This window comes from Phalaenopsis equestris, unplaced genomic scaffold (genome assembly GCF_001263595.1).
Source record: "Phalaenopsis equestris unplaced genomic scaffold, ASM126359v1 Scaffold000224, whole genome shotgun sequence".
NCBI lineage: Eukaryota > Viridiplantae > Streptophyta > Magnoliopsida > Asparagales > Orchidaceae > Phalaenopsis > Phalaenopsis equestris.
The window spans coordinates 4917078-4930116 of record NW_018164666.1 but is presented as its reverse complement, the minus strand read 5'-3'; the positions used below and the strand labels follow the sequence as shown (position 1 = coordinate 4930116).

Sequence of the window (13039 nt, the reverse complement as noted above, 5' to 3'; positions counted from 1 at the left end):
TTTCATATTTAGATTTGATATGCCATTAATAAATTTGAACTTCTAGCACGATTCACGAGGCATTTTGTGGGCCAATAATATTCAAACTCAAATTAAAAGTTATTTAAGACTACGATTTCAACAAACTTATAGTCAAATTGATTGACTTGACAAGATGAATATAATGACATCAAAATTGATCCAGAGTCAAATCAAGCTTGCATCAAGTTGTTAATCAATTTTAGAAGTTTTGGATGATTAATTGAAGGTCAAATGAATTCTAAATCTAACAAGATTATACTCAAACTAGTGTCTCAATAAGGTGAATTCAATGAACTCAATGTAAATCAATTTTGACATCATTATGACATTTAAATGCTCATAAAATGTCATCCGATTAAAGGAATCACTCTGATTGTCTGATGGTGTGGTTCAAGTTCCTACCTTAATTACAGGTGATGCCACTCCTAAAATTTATAAATAAAGTCTTATTCTCTTCATGAAGTGGGAAGACCTAAACTTAGAGTTTTACCTCGACAATAAAGAGCCAAGTTTCACTATTGTTTTGGATCGAAGACCCGACGAACACTTCTTTGCTCTCGCAACTGGCAACTACCGCTGATCAGCCATCATCAACCATCGTATGTCAACCCCTACCTATCGTCGTCAGTGGACCTTGCTAAATAAAAACGGGTGTTACAATGAAGTACCTTGTTGAGCCATAATGTACGTGACATGATGCAACCCAAAGACGGTATAATGACACACCCCGAATATTATGTAACGCTGCACCTTGAATCCATTGTAACAACGTACTCCCAATACGAGATAAATAATGTTGTATTGAAGATCCGACAATAACTACAAACAGCAACATCTTACAACCGTCATACTCATCTTACGACAATTTTCTCCCCACTCCTAAAGTTCTCATCTCACAAATTCCCTCTACGCCCTCTATGGCTAGTCAATGCAATTGCAACTCACCACTACGACTTGTGTGATCGGCGGCCTACATGGCTTACAACTTATGCAACTCCCAACTATGGTCTTTGTGGCATATGAATGTTATTGCAGCTCACCACCACGACCTATATGAACAACTAGGACCTACGTGGATCACAGCTCATGCAGCTCCCAACTATGGCTTTTGTGGCCCACGAACATTACTGCAGCTCCCAACTCTAGCCTCTATGGCTTACAGACATTATTGCATCTCATTACTATGACCTATATGACCAACTATGGCCTATATGGCTCACAGTTTACGTAGCTCCTAACTACAGCCTTTGTGGCCTGCGGACATTTTGTAACTCAACACTACAGCGTATGTGACCTACTAAGACATACTCATAGCTCACTTAGCTCTCAATTCTGGCCCTTGTGGCATGCGAACTTTATTGCAATTCACCACATAGCCTTTGTGACCAACTACCACCTATATGGCTCACAACTAATAAACTCCCAACTTTAGCCGATTTGTCCTACGGGCTTCATTGCAGCTTTGTAGTCTGGTCTTTGTAGCATACATACCTTATTGTAGCTCACCACCACAACAAACTATAGCCTGTGGCTCGCACCTCTTGTAGCTCTCAACTTTGGCTCATATCATCTACGGATTTTATTGTAGCTCACCACAAATGCCAATGTGACCAACTATGACTTATGTGGCTCACATCTCACAGAGCTCCCAACTTTAGTAATAATGACCTACGAACAATATTGAAGCTCTCAATTCTAGCCCCTGTGGGCCTACAATGTTATTCATATCGCTATCACGGTTTATGTGACCAACTATAGATGTGGCTCACAACTCATGTAACTCACAATTCTGACCCTTATGACCTACAGACATTATTGTAACTCACTACTACGGTCTATGTGACCAATTACACCCTATGTGACACAAATTAATAGAGTTCCCAACTTCGACCTCTGTGGCCTAAAAACGTTATTACAATTTTCAACTCTAACTTATGTGGCATAAAAACATTATTGCAACTCACAATCATGACATATTTGACTAATTACGACCTACATGACACACCGCTCAAGCAGCTCCCAACTCTAACTTCTATGGTCTCTAAACGTTATTGCAACTCACCATCGTAGTCTATGTGACCAACTACGGCGTTGAAGCGGTGCTTATGGCTTCAAGTTTCAACATGCATCCCTTAAATTTGATTTATTTGTTCTAGCAAATTTAATTAGCAAATAAATGTTAATTTATTATCAAAGCATGTATTTTACACAATTTTTAATCTCATTTAGATGAAAGTTTGTATAAAAATTACACAATTCTTGTTTGTTTGTATATCTAACACTCACAATCTCATATTTGCATATAAAACGTTTTGCTTCATGATACATGCTCATAAAATGGTGTACATCACTTAAAAAAAATCAGTTTTCTTGTATTAGAGATATTTTTAAAGTGATGATAATGATTGGAGTGCTATACAAGTATTACAATTTAGGTGACACACACACACACACGCACACGCATGTGTGCGTATGGCATGTATTTAAATCCCCCTTATTTAATTGAATTAGGGTTCATGCATTTTTTCTTTTCTGGGCAGAGCAGAGTTACAATTGAGGGTTCAATGGGTCGAAATTATCTGCATTCAGTATACCGAAACAACTTAAATTGCTTTCAATTATAACTTTTCCCACAGCAAATTTCTGATATCTGGTACTAAATTTTTGCCAGTACAACAGAAACAGCAGCATAAATGAACATAAGCCCGAGTCGCCCAAGCAAATGCAACATTTTCATAAGAGATTAGGTAGTCTGGACAACCCAATAGTTAAAAACATTAACTAACTGCAAAATCATAGGTCCAAAATCTCATTTAACAAAATCTATTGATAAAACCCAACATCTTCCAAATGATTAACAAACAATAATAATGATAATGATAATAATGCATCAGGAACCGAGGCAAGCAACTCGGTGTACTTAGAACAGAGACGTTCCCTTCCCCTTCTTGTCTCCACCAATCTCAAAGTGCTTGCACCTCTGAAATAAACAATAGATTATTCTCCCAAATTTTGAGGAAAATAAAATCAAAGAGAAGCATGGGATTCATTTAAAATCAATACTATACCTTGATGGCGTGCTGAGAGAAGTGCTTGCAACTCTGACATTGCAGCTTTAGAACAATCTTCTTTGTAGTTTTTGCCTGCCCCGAAAAAATTTCTCAAAGTAAGCTCTTTTATTTTTTTGGGCAATTTCATCTCCTACATCCAACGCTTAGACATTTGCAAAAATTCTCGCCCAAATATAAAAAAATTACAATGAAACTTTCAAGTTTAGTTTTAAATATTGATGTCATCAAATTCTCAATATTTAGGTCGCAACACACAGGCGAATGAGCAGGTACGATAATTCATTTTTTTTTTTTTTTAAACTGTGTTATACTTATAGATTTGAATGATTTTAGTTAAGTTCACCCAACTACATTGCACTGAAAATATTAGTATTACTGTTCATAGCAAAGAGTAAGCAGCTTTTATAATTAAAACCTTTTTGTGGAAAACTGGCTTGGTCTGTCCCCCATAACCAGACTGCTTCCGATCATAACGGCGTTTTCCTTGAGCAGAGAGACTATCTTTACCCTTCTTGTATTGGGTAACTTTGTGCAGCGTGTGCTTCCTGCATTGTTTGTTCTTGCAATAGGTTTTCTTTGTTTTTGGGACGTTCACCTGTAAATCAAACAGTTTAACAAAGCTTTTTTTTATTAATGTGGCTCTCCTTTGACTACAGAATAATAAGAACAACATAGAGAAACAATTAAAAAGAGTGGCATTTACACATGCCACCCAATTACTATATATTTACATATCTAATACCTTAACTTTTCTTTTTTTTGCATTTATAACATTCAAAACTTCTCTATCACAACAAAATACCATCATTTTTAGTTTTAAAAAATTGAAATACACCTTTTCATGCATGGGTAAGGTGGCATGTAAAAAATTGAAGTTTAGGTGTTAGATATGTAAATACATAGGAATTGAGTGGTATATATGTAAATCTTCCTCAACTTTTTAGTAGACGTTATTTAAACAAATCAAAATTATGCTTCAGCGGGAAATCTTCATTCCTCCTAGCTAAAGGCTACTCATTTTTCCCTTTTTATAACTAATTTTATTTATCTATTATAAATGAATGCATTTTCTACAATTTGTTGCACATGTTCTAACTATCAAATTTTATTTCAACTGTTATTTTCAAAAAGTAACTCTCGAATTGCCCCACCCCCATTCATATTCTATAATATGATTAGAATGAGGCATAAAGTGATTATGTAACTAATAGAATGGATTTGAGTATAAGAAGGTGCATAGATTTGATAAATTAAGGTCTATGAGAGTGAACCTTAGATAAAAAAGTTAAAATAATCCGGATGAAATACAATAATTAAAACTAGAGCCAAAACTATTAGGCATTTAGTAAGTATATCCAAAATATGTGTGTGTATAATAACTGTTTGCAAATTACTTTGAGCATCATTTATTCATGTTATCTTAGGACAAACACGTTCCCTTCAAATCCTACAAAACTAATTTCATAGGCATACTAAATGAATGCAATTTTTATTATTTTTGTATATGCCTAAACTATCAAAATATATTTATCTTCTATATAAGCCAACTATAAATTTCCCTTAAAAATAATCATTCATTAATTTATCCTTTCTAATGTTTTCATAAATCAATCTTGACTTTCTTAGTTCAAAAGACTTGAACTTATATATATATATTTTTATTTATTTATTTATTTATTTATTTTTATTTTTTTTGAAAGCCCAAAGAGGCTAATATATTAAGTAGAAAGAAAGATACAGATGCAAAGTGTGGGAGGGCCCAAACATGGCTCCCTGCCCACTAAAAAACCACAAATGGTTCCAAAACTAGAAAAAACAAAAAAATACATTAGATGCTTAAATAAAAAACCTAACAGTGTCGAAATACATAGTATCATGTGGCTAGAGAGCGACCCAATTTGGTCTTGCCTCTGCCTCTAGTTCTAGGAAAGGAGCAAAGCTAGTAAACTGGAAAGATGTTGCCATTGCCAGAAGTAACCAATGCATCATCCAATATGCTCCCAAGCTGGAGTCTGCCTCCATTCTTCTTCTTTCTCCTGGAATAGACCTGTCATTCCTCTTCAGAAGAATCAGTCTGATGGAGTGGTAGAGCTGAAGCAGAAGGAATATCAACCACAATACCCACAATAGGTTCTAGCATGTGTGTAGTATGAGATGCCTCTACACTGGATATTTCCTGAAGAAGTGAAGCTATGAGGCTCTCCGGATAGTCCATCAGTATTGTTTTCTATGGGGTTTGAAGGTGCTAACATCACATCCCTCGCAGTAACAGTAACAGCAGTGTCATGAGGGGGGTCCTCAGGGGCAACAGACACCACCTGTCTGGTAGTATCCTCCCCAGGTAGAACTAAAATGTCCAGAGTAGTGGGGTTAGATTCATCCTTATTCACTTGAACCTTAGTTTTCAAATTAGGATGTAGCTTGTAGCATTTATCAAGGATATGACCAAACATCTTACAGTGAGTACAATATGAGGGTCTGTGTTCCAAGACGATTTGTTGTCAATATCCATTGTGGGTTGTGCCCAGCCAGACTTCAGTAACATCCGGTAAAGTAATATCCATTTCCATAAGTATTCTGGTCACCGAGGGTCTGGCTAGGTTGAAAGTAGGCAGATCTAGCTTCAAAGGATCTCCTAGGATGGCCCTAATAGAATAGAGAGCCTGATGATGAAAAAAATGCAGTTTGAGACCAGGTAAACTAAACTATACCGGTACAGTGGGAGTTTCATGATTTGGGTCGAAATAAGGAGACCACTTGAGTAACTTCATAGCTTTTCCTGCGATATTAAGATATTTCTTGGAGAAAATTTTGGTGTAGTCTTCAGTCATTGTTAGTTGGATCAACACATGTCTCTCATTCATAAGTCTCACCTACCACTTGTCTACTGACTTAAGATCATCTACGCTCTTTCTGATAACCTCCATAGGTGGGTGTCCTCACTAAAATTTTTCAATGAGAGCAAACTTGAATTTTTTTGTCATTGTAGAAAGTTTTGAGTCAGAGAAAAAAATTGTTGTTTTCCCACCTTTCCTACATCCCTTTTTAACAAAAGGACAATGATCTGTGTCATCGCGACATTCCTTATAGTTTGAGGGGAATACCACTGTGAACTCCACCTGAGGGTTTCCCACCACGTCAAAGGAAGTCTTTGTCGGTTCAGCCAAAGAAGAAGGAAGTGTCATCAGAACAACTACCTGTCACCTGTAGCAAGAAACTTGCGTCGGGCTAGAGAGAAAGGCGCAAAAACAAAACAGAAGATCGGGTTGGAGAAGCACTGGCACAGACACAAACAGAAGAAGCGTCGAAAACTGACACAAAATGACGAGCCGCGGAGCTGGACGCCGACGCAAAAGCTGCGGAACTTGCAGCTCGACGAGGTCGACACTCGACGCAGAAGCTGGCGCGAACGAAACCACAGAATCCCTACATCGTTGTCAAAGATCGCGGAAAACGAAACGATCCTCTGCCGACACGTTAGCGGCGAATCTTGCTAGCGGCCGAGGCGGGTGGTCAGAGCATCAAAAGAAACGGCATAGAGGTGGCATCCTTCTCGAAAGACGCCATAGGAGATGACATACATACATATCTATATATATATACCTTAAGTATCCATAATAGCCTCTCATCATGTAATACCATTAAGGCATTTCTACATTTTGACTACACAATCCTAGCTCTAGAAGATATATCCTCATAGTTCTATATAATAGATCAAAATTACCCATCACACATAGATCACTTTGTTTTTTAATAATATTGATTAAAAATTATCAATAACACACCTAGTTAACTTGAACATATTAGATACTTTACAATTGTCCTTCTAAACAATTTCTTTATTGTTACACCTTTCCACTTAGTCTAATCAATATTTCATTGATTAATAATATATCTAGGAAAAAAAACATAAACCAAAGCATCTCACCTTGAACGTCATTTAAAAGCATTCCACAACTCATTTAAGATAGATAAACCTTAATATCATCCCACTATAAATGGAAGTTATTTAACCATATTACAACTATTTCTAATATTAATTAATACATCATTATGCATATCATTAATATCTTCAAAATAAGCTTGCCATACATTTCTTACTTAATATACCTAATGCATCAATCAATTCTCATGGCACTCAATCAAAGAAAATTCTATCTCAATTCTATATAATTTTGCATTCGTTGTGTCAACAAATGAATTACATCCATAAAAGACTTACTGCCATGAAATTAAATAACATCTCTAAAATAAACATAGTTCTTATAAGCATGTATTCTATTACTCTTTCACATAACTTCATTGTATGATAAATAGATTTGATTTATATAAAGTTAACAAAAATCATGAAAATTTCATTTGCTCTTATATCTTCTCATTAAAGTATTTCTTCTATAATCCTTTTGCATAGTATTGGTCTTAAAAATTTCATTAAAAGTTTCATCAGCTAAACCATTATAATATCTCAATAAACTTTTGAATCTATATAAATATCTCATTTAGACGTTCATAGTAGTGGTCTTAAAAATTTCATTGAAAGTTTCATCAGCCAAACCATTATAATATCTCAATAAACTTTTGAATCTATATAAATATCTCATTTGGACATGCAATTTCAACTTCATGCATATTCTACAAAGACAGCCTAAATGATATTATTTGTCAATTTGTCGCATACAGTCATTTTATCCATCATCCTCTTCCGAAAATTTCTTAAAACTCTTACTTAAAAATTTTTAGAAGTTTCATTTTCATCTCTTCCATGATATTATCATCACATCTAATACATTTAATCAAAATCTCTTTATCAAGGATCTCTTAGTTTAGTTATTTTACATATCTCAATTCCCTCCTCTATAGGTCCATGCCTATTAAATGATTTAGTAAAATATTTAGAATAGCATGTGGTTGTCTTTTTTAGGTTTATATATTTATATATTTAGAATTGAGAATATCATGTCTTTTTTATTAGTTTTTTATATTACTGTGATAATTTATTTTATAATTTAGTTGTCTTTTGTAAGCATTCATTATAAAGTAACCTCATGCTTTATTTATATGACATTGATAATGGATTTTTGAGGTATATATTTTCTCTCATTTGGATGAATTATTAATAAATTACTCATAATTTTAAAGTTATTATGCTATATTTAAAATAGGATGTGATGTTCTATGAGTCATGCGCTATGGCCACACACGGGACCTTTGTGTTATGGAATAGGCATGGACCTAAAGAGGATCCTTGAATAGGCATGGACCTAAAGAGGAGGGAATTAAGATGACTTAATACTCCCAGAGGTTGTACCAAATTACATTAAAAAATATATAAACATAAAAAAACAAAAAATTTAGGCAAATAAAAAGAAAATGCTATAATAAAATCATAGAAAAGAGAGACTAAAAAAACATAAATTCCATCTAATGTTGCAACTGATAAATGACAAGAAAAGGGGATGTTTTTGTAGAAAAAATGGTCCAAGAGAAGAAAAGGGATTTGTAATGATAAGCAAAATAACCAGGACAAACATTTGGAAGTGATTGTTGGTTTGAAAAAGAATAACAATTACCCACATGAAAACTTGAAAAACAAAAGGAACTTAAGTGGTTTAAACTTGAGTGAGGATTATGACGGAACATGAAAGAAAAAAAAAATACTATTTTTGGCTCGACATTACGCTATGCTCAACTTGCATATATCTGGCCTGAGAATGACTATGACATTCTAATGGGGAGGCTCCATTTTTTCTATTTTGCTAGTTCGAGAGTCTAAGTGAGAGTTTAGCTTAAGAGGATTACATGTGAGATCAGCCAAATGAACATAAAAAGAATCCAATATAGGCCCCTAAGAATATACTAATAAAAAACAATAAAATAAGGAAATCTATAATATTTTTTACTTACTCTCAAAACAAAGAAAATGAAATAGCAGTGTAATGAGAATTATGCACTATAGCACATTAATAACACATACAACACACGCTATTTAAACTATCAGCGTGTTATTATACTACAACACAAGAAATCTCTATACTGTGTGTCATAATTTTGCATCAACACATATATCATTTAGCATTCCAAAGTCTGCCCACTAATGTATGATCTATATATTCAATCAAATGCATACGATCTAATTTTGAACTCTCCAAAATATTTTTCATAATCATTTAATGGAACCTATCATTTCATCTCATATTAAATATGAATCAAATACTGAATTCTAATTTCATCAGTTATTGTCTTGGAAGATCAACTATTTCTCAAATTTCAAATTCAAATATTGCATCTTTGGATTAATATTTATTTAGTTCATTCTTAATACTCCCAGAGTGCAGAACTAAATCACCTTACAGTTTCACCCAAAAAAATCATTTCCTTCCAAGTGAAAATTGCTCTAATTCCAAGTCAGTTGATCTACTTTAAGCTTATTTAAGTGACTTTTCTAGTTTTTACAGCATGATCCACTTTTTCAAGATCGCGGGCTACCATAAATCAAATATAGCTTTTCACATTGAATTTTTATCTCCTATTCAATATCTAACAATGAATCTTCTCATTAATGGTCCTAATCTAACTAAAATATGCACGTCCATTTAAATACCGTTAATAAATATCCATCTTCCTCAAATATAGAATGAAATAGCTTTTCCATCTCTTTCTCAAATTAAAAATTTAAACCATCATCTAATCTAACTTAATAAGCATAAATACAAACCACATTAAAAATTCATCGCTAAGAATTATCTAAATAGCAACCTAACATAATTTGTCTCAAAAATTTATTTCTTACAACTAACCCCTTTGCATCATAATCCTAATTATACAGTTGATTTTTCCAACATGAAATGACTAACAAAATTGTCCATTGTCTTAGATATTTCCGCTTTTCCATTTAGGTTGTTGCAAACAAATAATAATAATACTTCTTTTAATTATTGTGCCCATTAAAATTTAAGAAAAAAAAGTTCACCAACTACAGTGATGTGTATTCATTCGTAAAAATGGATAACTTGTTTCACCAATATTATCATTAGCTTTATCCATATAAAGAACTGAATTCAATTTTCATTCCCATGCACACTAGCTTGTAATCTTGCCTATGATGTCAAAACTAATATTAACTTCAATAAAAATAAATAAATAAAACTGAAGAAAATTATATTTTGGATGACTTACCTTCACAAGTAAGACAATAGAGCGAACAAACATGATAATATAACAAAGAAAACCATAGAAACAGAGGTAAAACATTGCCGGAAGAAGTATGATACAACTTAGAGAAAACAGAGACCATATATTCCTAATTCTAAAAAGGAAAATTTACATACATTCCACACAAAATCTTATGCATTTACATATCGAACACCTAAACTTTTATATTTACATTTCTAAGATTTTGATGCATAAACCTACGCATAAAATATGTAATTAACTTTTTAAAAATAAAAGTGATATTTTTTATATGATATTAAGGATTTGAGTGTTATGCATGTAAATACAAATGCTTAGGTGTTAGATATGTAAATAAGTAAGAATTGTGTGATGTGTATCTAAATACCCCTTCTAAAAAACAAAGCTTGATTTCCCTGAACACAAACCGGAACTAACTAAACATATTAATCACTCCAGGCGCTAAGAGAATGCTAATTATTAAATTAATATAAAGAAAACTTGATAAGGAGACCCAGCTTCAATTATAAACAAAATTATATCAAACTTATAAAATGAGATTTAAAAGTAAACCCGCTATAAATGATTGCTACATAACATCAGCCGAAGATCTAGCTGGACAATATATTTTTTGCTCTTCATTATAGAGTTCCAACGATCTATATCGATTGACTTATGGAAAGCAAGCAGAAACAATATTCTCTAAGATGAGCCGAACTTAATAAACAGCAAAATGCAGCTTATGGTCTCAAACTTCAAAAAAAAAAAAACAAAGTCCATAGCAAACTTACCTTCTCTTTCTGACAAAGTCCATAGCAAACTTACCTTTCTCTTTCTGCTTCAAGAACCAGACTGTAGAAATCCTTAATTTTAATTACAAATCAAAATCAGCCGAGCATAATAAGTTTCCAATCAAAATGTTAGCTTCGTCCAAATGGTAAAGATCAGATCGATGCAAAAACACATAAAATAAGAGTTTCTGACAACAAAAACAAAGATAGCAAAGGCACGTCATGGGCCAAAATACTTGAAAGCAGTTCATGCGCATCAAAGAGGATAAACAGTAAAGACGTAAGGAAGCATCGTAATTACAGAAGTGAAGAATGAAAGGTAAGAGATGAAAATTACCATCGCTGCAGATCCTAAGAAGATTGCTACAGGTTAATCGATCTTCGCGTCTCCAATCTTTCCCGATAAAACCCTCGAAGGAAATTGACTAGGGTTTTCTGCGAGCATAAAACGGGTGATGGAGAACGCTAGGGTTACACTGAAAGAAATAAATTACGATATCGCCCTTTGCGTATTGACGGTCGGGATGATATTGACTTTCATATAAATCATGATCCTTATTTTATTGCATTATATTAAAATTAAAATTATAAAATGATTAATTATTCCTCCTGTTAATTAAAATAGAGGGCTTTTATATAATGAAAAGTTTTATTTCATAAAATTATATAATGAATCTTCCATTTTTAGTCCATTTTATGTTAAAAATTAAATTTAATTAATGAAAATGAGTAAATTATTTTTAATTTGGGACCTTATATTAAGTAAAGAAATAATATAATAAGTCGAAAATTCTATGATACATATTATATTGCTCCTATTAGGTTACTAGAAACTTCGAGCATTTTCCATATATATCACATAATATATATATATATATATATATATATAGCAGTCTCTTTGAAGGTCCTAAGTCCCCTCAGGTCAAGGGTTTGAATCCCATTTGGTCAGTTTGTCGGCATTGCGGTCCTTAAATAATTTGGCATATGAAGGTGGTTGGGGGCATGTATAATAGCCTCTGATCATTCTGAATATATATATATATATAGAAACTCGTAGTTAATTTTATTGCAACCAAAAAGATATTACAAAAGTAGGGAGTAGATCCTACTAAAACCCATCACAAAATAAAACTAACACAAAGTGTAAAACCTAAGGATCCTCACCCTAATACAACCCAACGCAAAATAATCTCCAAAATACAAGTATAGTAACAAAACCCAAAAGTAATTAAGAATTTTGCATATGATGTATAGAATATTCAATCTGCCCCCGTGTAGAAGTAGCTTGAGTCAAGCAGGAGGTACCATATTCACCACAGATGTATTAGACTTTGAGCTAGTTCTAGTAAGTCAATTGATAGGGAGGTTGCCTTCTCTAGGTATATAGCTCCAAAAAACATTGATATTCTTGATAATAGAAAGTATGTGTTTAACATAAATTTAAATATTCCAATAAGGAAGTTTAACACCCTGCAAAATGTTAGGTAATTCCAAAGTGTCTAATTCAACATACAAATAATGCCAATCAAAATTAACAACAATTTTGATGGCTAATAACAAAACCCTGGCTTCAACTTCTAAAGCACCATTTGCAACACATGGGGGAGGAAAAGAAACACGAGTAATTTCCTATTTCATCTTTGAAAATTTCACCAGCACCTGCATTTGTTAACATTCCAACTACCATCGGTATTAATTTTGATTTATGGGGAAGCAGGTTTCCTCCATACCTCCTGTTGAACCATAGGAATTTTCTTCCTCTCACATGGCCCCATTCTTATGATTCCAAGGAAATATGCATTGATCTAGAATATTCTAGTCATCAACAGGAGCATTAACACCCAATAAGCTACCAAGTGAGTTCCACATTTTACTAGCAAAAGTGCATTTGAAAATTAGGTGAGCAATTTTTTCCTCGTCCAATTTACACATCGCACATTGAGAAGGTAACCTAAAGCCTTTGAGTTTAAGCAAAACAACAAGAGG

At 33.4% G+C, this 13039-nt stretch overlaps 1 protein-coding gene across 1 annotated transcript; it reads right to left on the bottom strand.

The window, feature by feature from the left end:
- Positions 1-2711: 2711 nt before the first annotated feature.
- On the bottom strand, positions 2712-11543 carry LOC110023463 (60S ribosomal protein L44). Its single transcript, XM_020722899.1, has 4 exons — positions 11389-11543; positions 3508-3685; positions 3090-3164; positions 2712-3001 (listed from the first exon to the last, which is right to left on the bottom strand). The coding sequence occupies exons 1-4, from the start codon at positions 11391-11393 to the stop codon at positions 2942-2944; spliced, it is 318 nt and encodes a 105-aa protein (XP_020578558.1). The 5' UTR covers positions 11394-11543; the 3' UTR covers positions 2712-2941.
- Positions 11544-13039: the final 1496 nt, after the last annotated feature.

Excerpts from the sequence above, each read along its gene's own strand:
- LOC110023463 (XM_020722899.1), bottom strand. Across the intron at positions 3,165-3,507 it reads AGCCAGTTTTCCACAAAAAG|GCAAAAACTACAAAGAAGAT; the intron begins GTTTTAATTATA and ends TTTTCGGGGCAG. Across the intron at positions 3,002-3,089 it reads TCTCTCAGCACGCCATCAAG|AGGTGCAAGCACTTTGAGAT; the intron begins GTATAGTATTGA and ends TGTTTATTTCAG.